Genomic DNA, 10,000 nt, shown 5'->3' with positions numbered 1-10,000 from the left:
ACATCTGCTCCGCTCCTGGAGGAGGAGGAAGAGGAGGAAGAGGAGGAGGAGGAAGAGGGAACCCTGCGGAGGAGCTGAGGAGACCACACACACACACACACACAGAGAGAGAGAAGAGAGAGACCGAGAAAGAGATACACACACACACACACACACACACACAGAGAGAGAGAGAGAGACTAAAATATAAAGAGATACACACACACAGAACAGAGGAGCCGTGCCTACACACACACAGAGAGAGAGAGAGAGGAGAGAGGAGGAGGAGGAAGAGGGAACCCTGCGAGAGAGCTGAGGGAGACCACAGAGATACACACACACACACACACACACACACACACACACACACACACACACACAGACACACACACACACACACACACACACACACACATGAGCTGAGCACAGAAGACCTTCATCTGTCATCTACTCTCACACTAACGCTGGTCACAGACTTCAGTATTTATATGAAGCTATGAGAACACTTTTTGTGTGCAAACAAAACAAACAATGAGTAATGTGTCTGCTTCATTTACATATGAATCCTGTATGTTCTGTTACTGTGTGTGTGTGTGTGTGTGTGTGTGTGTGGAGACCTGGTTTTGTTTACTACACATATACTGTAACACTCACATACTTTTATCTGCGTCTCACTGTATGAGGACCTCTTCATGTATTAGTGAAAACTAGCATTATATTATACTCCATGGACACCTTTCAAAATAAAAGTACAGTTTAAAGTAACTGAAATATATTACTTTTAGTATAATGTAATCTTTATATATGCTATTTTCTGTATTAAAACAATGATACAAAAAATAAATATTCAGATTATTCTTCCATGTATTAATTTTAGCCGTACACCCGAGTGTTTGCAAAGAAGGGCTTCATTTTCATTTGATTAGATAAAAATAAATAATTCTTTAAAGGCATTAAAACTACATTTTCTGAGAGAGAAAGAGAGAAAGAAAAGACTGTAGGGCTACTGTTGAAAATGTTGAACCAGCTTTAATAAGGAGGGCGCTTCATGAAGGATGTGCTGCGGTGAATCTCTCTCCTCTCGGGACGCTCCGGTTATATTAAGACCAGCTGCATTTCTGGCCTTATAAATCATCTTGAGCGTGGCCTACTAAAGTCCAGTCCCCAGAGACGACCCGCAGGAAAAACTAACCTGAACAGATTGAGCTGCTCCTCTCCACACTCTGAATTTATTTAGCAGGAGAGGAAATCAGTCTGAATTTATTATTCAAAAGATTTTATATATATATATATATATATATATATATATATATATATATATATATATATATATATATATATATATATATATATATTTTTTTTTTTTTTACACATATTTACACATTTTTTTCCTTATTTTGCAAAATTATCTTTTTAAGAAAAGTAGTAATTTTAATAAAACCATTTTATAATTTTACTTGGCAGGTATGGAGTACCGTGAGTGTCCGAAATATTTTTATGATAATGTTTGATGATTAATGAACCACAGCAGCATCATTTTCTTCATATAAAAAAGAAGGTCATGTATTACACATATACACATTACACTCGGTGAGCTTCCGGCGGATCATCACAGTATTGCGTGCTTTTATTATGAAATCTGGACTCTTTTAGAAATCGCCGTGCTTAAATGTTTTAGTTCTCCAGCTCTGATCCTCACTCTCGGCTCCTTTCCAGATCGGCATTTATGCATTTGACAGACGTTTTCTTCAAAGTGCCTAGCGTTGTATGTCAAGGTCACCGCTGCATGTACCTGGTGGGGTTCTGTGCGGGAGGAAGGATGCTGTAGTACACCTGGACGCCGGACGCCGGAGCGCTCTGCTGAGGACAGACACAAACACATTCACCACCTGACGCCCTTCTCTGCTGAAGCACCAGCGGTAAACAGGAAACAGGAAACAGCGCTCACCTGATAAGATGACGCCACTGACGGATACTGGACCATCATGCCTTGCAGCTGATTCACGTTCTGGTAGTTCTGATGATTCGGCATCACAGCTTGATAACCTGAAGAAACACAGGAAACACTACTTCAGCGTGACGACAAACAGAAAACAAACCCTCACTGTCGACATTAAACTCAGTATGAATGCAACATGCTAGTTATTTCTAACAATGATGTTTTGAGAACTATAGATTTTCAAAATACAAGTATTTTAAAATAATATTAGACGTTTTGTGTTCGGGTCATTTTGGACCCGGTTTGTATCAAACACCATTAGTGTTAAAATACTTGTTTAATATGTTTGTTATTTGAAGAATCACTGCAGCATGAAAAACTGATTTTCTTCAACTGATTATAATTATTTTTTTCATATTTTGCAAAATTATCTTTTTAAGAAAAGTAGTACTTTTAATATAACTATTTCATCATTTTACTTGGCATGTGTGGAGTACCGTGAGTGTCAAAATATTTGTATAATATGTTTGTTATTAATGAACCACAGCAGCATCATTTTCTTCATATGAAAAATAAGGTAAATGCAAGTAAAAGTAAAATGAATTAATTTGGACTGGTTTTAAGTAATTATGAGCATTTGGTGTCAATACTGTAATTATTAAAACGTATGTTCTTATAAATTCTACACAATGATAAATGCAAGTAATTGACAAAATATAAATATATTGCATCCAACTTTTTTTTATTCATGTGTGATATGATGTTAAAGAATTTCTTTATTCAATAAAAAAAAAAAAATTGTAAATGCATTAATAACAGATTACATAAAAAAATGTCATGGTTGTAGTTAGAAAATATTTGATGAAATAATGATTCTTCACGTCCAAATGGAGCAGGAATGTGAAAATAGTTCAAGTACTTCTATCACAAGTGTCTGTAATCTCTATGAATCCAGCAGAACAAGCTAATGCTAGGCTTACTAGCGAAAGGCTTGACATCACTGGTGATCTCGGCAGCGTTAAACTACCTCTCATTAACACGCTCCCCAAACAACAACATCTTAAATAACGGCAGCGGCGGCACGTCTTCGGGAGCTCTGCGTGTCGGCGTGCGAGCGGCCTGGTCATGTGCTTCGGTGTCAAGGTTATCAGGAGCGCGTCACCTCCTCTCCATTTCAACTTCTGCTGGCTTCTGGCCAAAGGGACGCAATCAATTTAGCCCAGATGAGAGCAGAAGTGGGACAAAAGAAAGGGACGGCCCGCGGCGAGGAGACGGCGAACACACGCTATTTTTAGCTCCGTTCTCTCACCTCCACTGAGGAGCAGAGCATGATGGGAATGTTATATTAAACGCTCTGAGCTTGCAGGTAGAGAACAGGAGCAATGTTTTTCAGGAGAATCTGAAGGCTTTTTTCTGGGACGAACACATCATCATCATCTTCAAGATGAAAATGAGCTGTACGACTAGAAACTGATTATTCACATCCGTGTGTTTTTATTAGAGATCAGATCTCGTGACACTAAACACAAAAGAAATCAGATCTCAATCAATCAGAATCAGCCTGAAATCGGTCTTTAATATCAATTCTACTGTTTTGAGACTACACCAATTATTTTTTGGGGATTTTTATCCAGTATCTAAATATATATATATATATATATAATAATCAATAATAATAATAATAATAATAATAATAATACGAGCAGCTTTTATTTACCATATTATACAAACACAGACATTACCACATAATTATAAAATATTTTATTCAATTTTCTGAAAATTTTTTGGAGCATTTTAATGTTTTTAAAAGTCTCGCGAGTTCAATTTAAACGACTGGGTTCAGTAAGATTTAAAAAATAAAATACTTTTATCAAGGACGTATTTAATTGATCAAAAGGTGACAGAAAAGACATTAACAATGTTGCAAAAGATTCTGTTTCAAATGTTCGCAAGATTCTGTTTCTGTTCTTTTGAACTTTCTATTCCTCTGTGATTCCTGAAAAATACAATCTATTACAAATAAATTAAACTTTAACACATAGGAAACAGCTAACTGTAATAATATTTCACAATTTTACTGTATTTTTAATATAAAAAGTAAATAAGCGCAGCCTTGGTGAGCAGATGAGACTTCTTTGAAAGACATTAAAACAAGTACTAAAGAGAGCGTTCAGTGTGATCCTGCAGAGACGAGTGAGCGGCTGGAAAAGAGACCGGTTCACTGTGAGAATCCTAGAGCGTCTCAGACAGCGCCTCGGCCCCGAGTCCAGACGCTCGGACCGACCACACACTCCAGCGGACGCCCCACGGCTTCTCAGACCTGTAGTGTGTGTGTGTGTGTGTGTGTGTGTGTGTGTGTGTGTGTGTGTGTGTGTGTGTGTGTGTGTGTGTGTGTGTGAGTGTGTGTGTGTGTGTGTGTGTGTGTGTGTGTGAGTGTGTGTGTGTGTGTGTGTGTGTGTGTGTGTGAGTGTGTGTGTGTGAGTGTGAGTGTGTGTGAGTGTGTGTGTGTGTGTGTGTGTGTGTGAGTGTGTGTGTGAGTGTGTGTGTGTGTGTGTGTGTGTGTGTGTGTGTGTGTGTGTGTGTGTGTGTGTGTGTGTGTGTGTGTGTGTGTGTGTGTGTGTGTGTGTGTGTGTGTGTGTGTGTGTGTGTGTGTGTGTGTGTGTGTGTGTGTGTGTGTGTGTGTGTGCAGTGTACCTGGCTGCTGCGGGGCTGCGGGGGGGATCTGACCCGGGCCGCTGTATGGCACTGGACCCACGGCCCGATACGACTGACCAGACACCGGGAACTGACCGGAAGAGCAGTAACACGCCGGCATCTGCTACAGAAACACACGTGAACTCGGTGACACACACTCCACTCATCAGTTACACACCACAGGTCTGAACGACACACACTACACACACCTTCCATAACAGCGCTTCGAAGCTAAGCTTGCCCCATCATTCATCTTAAATTCATGCAGTATTTAAGTCATTATTTCTTAATCAAACCAATAAAGCCCTGTTTGTGCAGCGTCGCTCACCTGCTGCTGGCTGACGGAGGCCGTGGAGTTCAGCCCGTATCCGCTCTGAAGAGGGTAACCCTCGCCCGAGGCCTGCTGGACCAGCATCATGTGACCCAACTGAGCGCTCAGGTTCTCCTGCTGACACAAGAGTTCACACCAGACGTCTCAATCACTAACTAACTAACTAACTAACTAACTAACACATGTTAGCAGCTAAACGAGTGACTCCCAGAGCGCTAATGATTACTGTAACTATCGGTCTGTATGAATCATATTAGAAACGACGCTCTTCTATTCATAGAATATTAAACCAGCATCTGCTCCTACATTAATTATTCAAAGCATCTCCCACTCTTTTAATTAGTCATTAAGGGATGTTTACTGCTGAGGGAGGTCAAGAAAAGGAGGTTATTAGAGCACGTGATGTGCGTTCTAGTGAGTCCTGGCGGCTTCCTAAAACACAGGCGCTTATTATTTGAATGCCATACCAGCATCTATGGATATTTTAGAGGTAAATGTATTTTTAAATAAACAAAAATAAAAAATACGCTGTTGAGCATAAAAAAAGAAGTCATTTCTAAATGATTGATCATAATCACATCCAAAATAAAAGTTTCTGTTCACATAATATGTATAAAAATACATGTATATGTTTAAGAAAAATACTATAAAATTAAACATTTAGATACAATATGCATCATATGAACATAAATATATCCATGTACATTTTTTTAAAGCATATACTGTATGTGTGTGTTATTTATACATACACAGTACACATATTGTTCATGCAAAGGATTGTGGGATTGACAGTGGTGAAGAACGAACGACGACGGAGTAAAGAAACAGAAAAACAATGAACTTTACAAGTGAAGAGAAAGACAGGAAGTAGGTACCACAGTGAAGGGCTGGTTAGGAGGAGCTGTGAGGGTCGCTGGGTAAGACTGGGTGCGGCAGGAAGAGGAAACACACACACAGGAAGAGGAAACAGATTCGGTTACAGGTGTACAGGAAGGAAAAACAAGTCCCAAACTCCCATAATGCACCGCGGCAGGCCTACTGGCCACCAGCGAGCTCACCTGTGCCGGGATGTGATTGGTGGGCTGGTGCTGGGGGTGAGCGGCTGGAGGCGGAGCTACAGATGATTGACACCCGAGGTCTGTGAGGTCACGCTGGGACTGTAGAGGACAGCACTGCCGTCGGGGTTCAGAAGCGGCTGACCTGAGATCAGTCCAGAGGATTCAACATCATGATAAAGAGACAAACATTTCACATTCTCACAAAAATTAACCTCCTGTCTACTGATCCCAGTCATTTAAACAGTGACTAAACTTAATAATCAGAAGCATCATTTGCCAGTGATTTTTGCAAAATGTGAACTATATTACTATATTGTGAACTATGAAATATGTGAACTATATTATATTTTTGCAAAATGTGAACTATATTAATCACACAGCTCTAATCCACTAAATGTGGCAATAAAGAGCACTGATATCAAGAGATTCTAAACAATGACCGCCTGGTTTTCTGAAAGGTGCTTTGAAATGAGTGTGATGTTCAGTACTGGCCCACACTGAGGAAGACGAGTTAAAGGTCTGAATATAACCCTGTAAATGATGACAGATGGAGCACATGAGCCGGTTCGGTCTTACAAACACCCTCAGCAAGCGCCAGAACACACACACACACACACACACACACACACACACACACACACACACACACACACACACACACACACACACACACACACACACACACAGGAGACACACACACACACACACACACACACACAGACACACACACACAGAGACATGCACACTCACACACTCACACACAGAGACACACACACACACACAGACACACACAGACGCTTCCCAGAGGCCTCGGCAGAAGACCAGAAATTTCCCATTTGCAAACTCCTTAAAAGAGGTCAATAAGCAATTAGCCAGCGGTGCTGCCCGCTGTAAACGCATTACGAGCCGTCCTCGCTAACGCCTGCATATTTAAACAACGACACGCAGACCTTCACACGTCCGTCTCAATCCAGACACACAACAGCAGCTTCATCAGGAAGACACACGAGAACAAATCAAGAGTGATTTGCTCAGATTTAGAAGCGAACAAAACAGATGGCTGTATTACTGTATTATTTGAGCAGGATATTAACAGTTTTTTTTTTTTTTTTTTTTTTTTTTTTTAGCTCAGCGTCATTTTCTGTAGTAGCAGAGAAAGCGTGGCAATGGTTGCCAGGTTGTGAATATTAACCACAGGACAGTTGCTGTATCGATTTAAAAGAAAACTTTGATTGGGGATTTAAGCTCTAGACATCTGGCAACCAAAACAAAAATAGCTTATAAAGGCTTACAAGTACAAGATAAAGCAAAACGGAAATTCAACTTCTTTTAGGATAAACAACCAGTGGGTGAATATCACAGGTGATTATATTTAAAATGGGACACTGTTTGCCATTAAGATGACTGGGAAATATGTCCCAATTAATAGCTTTAATGGTTGCCAGATTGGGAAAAGAAAATAAACTTTTGTCTATTGCAAATCGTTGCAACGCAAGTTTTTAACAGCCGCTAAAACTTCATTTATAACGCACTTTCACTACGAAGAAGACATCGGTGAAATAATGTCCATCATGAAGATCAGTGAAAGCGGTGAGGGGTCACCTGTGTGAGAGTTGACCAGGACACTTCCGGACGCTATCCCTGCGGCGTCCAGCGGGAGCAGATAGTAGCTAGCGCTAGCCGCGGACGCCGGCGGCTCGTAGCTGAGAGCGGGGAAGGCCTGGGATCGAGAGAGGGAACCCGTAGATGATCCTACACTACTACAAGAATCAGAGCCTGAGGAGCGAGACACAGAGAAGACGGCGTCCGAGATATTAAAACACATTTCAACAAGATGCTCAATTCAATTTATTTCTAATTACCCCAGGGACGGAAGCAACGGAAGAAGAGAATAATTGTATTAGCTGAGAACGACATGTTAATTAATTTCTGATTAGTGTCTCGCTTCATTCTGCAGTTTACGTGTTTCTTTCTCTACTCCTAAATATAGGATGTTTTTTATGTCTCTCAAAAATGAAGAAAAACCCCTTTGTTCAAATGTCAAAGGTCATACTGGGGGAAGACGCTTTCAAAGATGTCTCTTCTGCTCCTCAAGACTGCATTCATCTGATCAAAATACAGTAAAAATGTGAAATTTTATTATAATTTAAGATAACTGTTTTCTGAGTGAATGTGTGTTAAAGTTTAATTTATTTCTGTGTGTTTTCATCATCATTCCTCCAGTCTTCAGCCTCACGTGATCCTTCGGAAATAATACTGAATCATTTCTGATTATTATCAGTGTTGCACAATATTTTTGTGGAAACCGTGATGCATTTTTTATTTTTAAAGAATTTAAAAGAACAGCATTTATTTGAAATAGAAATATTTTGTAGTATTATAAATGTTAGACTTTTTTTATAGTAGTATATCAATGAAAAAAATATAATAAATATAATACATTTTATGTAACATATTAGTTTTAACAGTATTATGATGATTTTAATGCTAAATAATCCGAGCGCTTGATCAGTAGCACGTAAACGATCGCCGGAGAGTCCAGGGAACACGCAGCACATAAAGCACGCTGTTAGCCCCTCACCGGCGTTAGAGAGCCTGCCGCTGGAGCCGTCTCCTCCGCTGAAGCTGCTGGCTTTGATCACGGCGGGCTTCAGGTTCCGTCCGGAGCTGTCTGAGTCCGTGCTGCTCCACGGCCGCGGCTCTGAACACCTGGCCTCGCTCTCAGAGCTGCTCTGGAGGCTGTCCTTCGACCTGCTTCAGAGTCAGACCGGCTTTATTTAGATAAAGATGTAACGACACGATCAAACACAGGTATTTATTGAATTCAGAGACGTCTAGCTCAGTTCGGTTTAAAGAGTATCCGTGAAACCATAGACAGTCATGAGACAGCGGAGACGCTCACCTGAAGATCTGCCGTCTCTGCTGGATGCTGTTACACACCTCGTCCTCCTGAATCCTGGAAAACATCACTTTTATGCTACATTTTTCCAAAGAAAGTTTAACTGCGCTGGAGGTGCATGCATTCGCAGGGATCCGAACGCAGGCCTGTGCCAGTCTGGTGCATGAAAGCAACCGTCACTAAACGTTTATTACTCTAGTCAAGGTGCTCTTTTCAATTATTGCACGAAAACAAGCATCGCTAAACATTTATGCAATTATCAGAAGCTTTTATCTAAAGCTACTTTAGGGTCATGCATCCTCTGGGATTCGAAAGCATGACCTTGTCGTGGCTAACATGCTCTGAACCGAGCCGAACAGTAATATGAACGTCTCATTAGAGCTTCTGCTCGGTTCATCTCTGTGAAGGCTTGACTTCTTGCACTCACCTGTTATCCAGCGGGAAGGTGTCTAAAGCCTGTAAGAGAGATTAGGTGCTGATTAGGTTTATTCGGATGTCTTTGACTCATAAGGCCCTGATCGTATCTCTCAGGTCTCTCACATCAGAGAAGATCCTGTCCCTGGCTCTCTGATACTCCTCCTCTCGCTCCTCGATGGACTTGCTCCTCCGGTCCTCCTTCAGTTTCATGCGTCTCTGAAACACAGGCGGCTCTATGAAGCCTCGCGGCGCTAAAGGTGCTTACTAAATCAGCAGAGCTCCACCTACCGTGTCGTCTTTGTCTGTGCTGGAGTTGTCCCTTTTTAAGATGTAGCGCTTCTGGAAATCCTCCGTCTGGTCGTCTCGGATGTGTTCGGAGAACCTCTGATCTGGTCTGCTCGCGAACAGAGAGAGAAATCAAACCGAGGAGCGCTTCAGGAGAAGTCGGGCTAGCATGCGGAGGTCACTCACACTCGTGTGCCGCTGGTTTTGTTGACGATCACACATTTCCCGGTCTGGTCCACGTTGTGGTCTAAACCGAAGTAAGCAGCGACTCTGTGCAGGAGCATTCGGTGATAAGACGTCATGGGCGGGAACTTCCTCCTCTGACTCCTGAAACGAACCAAAACACATCAATAACATTCAAATGTGTGAAGAAATCAATAAACTGTTGAAGGCACGAC

The 10,000-nt window shown here is 41.3% G+C and overlaps 1 protein-coding gene across 1 annotated transcript in view; it reads right to left on the bottom strand.

Moving 5' to 3' along the window:
* LOC122333023 (R3H domain-containing protein 1-like) overlaps positions 1–10,000 on the bottom strand; it is a 22,302-nt gene that overhangs the window by 3,604 nt on the left and 8,698 nt on the right. The window contains 14 exon segments of the mRNA XM_043230518.1: positions 1–74; positions 1,772–1,839; positions 1,928–2,025; positions 4,613–4,736; positions 4,941–5,060; positions 6,002–6,081; positions 6,084–6,143; positions 7,604–7,777; positions 8,583–8,752; positions 8,904–8,957; positions 9,328–9,356; positions 9,441–9,533; positions 9,606–9,711; positions 9,789–9,929. The exon segment at positions 1–74 is cut by the window's left edge and continues 45 nt beyond it. Of these exon segments, the coding sequence (XP_043086453.1) occupies positions 1–74; positions 1,772–1,839; positions 1,928–2,025; positions 4,613–4,736; positions 4,941–5,060; positions 6,002–6,081; positions 6,084–6,143; positions 7,604–7,777; positions 8,583–8,752; positions 8,904–8,957; positions 9,328–9,356; positions 9,441–9,533; positions 9,606–9,711; positions 9,789–9,929 (1,391 nt within the window).

The sequence above is a fragment of the Puntigrus tetrazona genome, unplaced genomic scaffold (assembly GCF_018831695.1).
Source record: "Puntigrus tetrazona isolate hp1 unplaced genomic scaffold, ASM1883169v1 S000000173, whole genome shotgun sequence".
NCBI classification, from domain to species: domain Eukaryota; kingdom Metazoa; phylum Chordata; class Actinopteri; order Cypriniformes; family Cyprinidae; genus Puntigrus; species Puntigrus tetrazona.
This window is presented reverse-complemented; position numbering and strand designations above follow the sequence as displayed.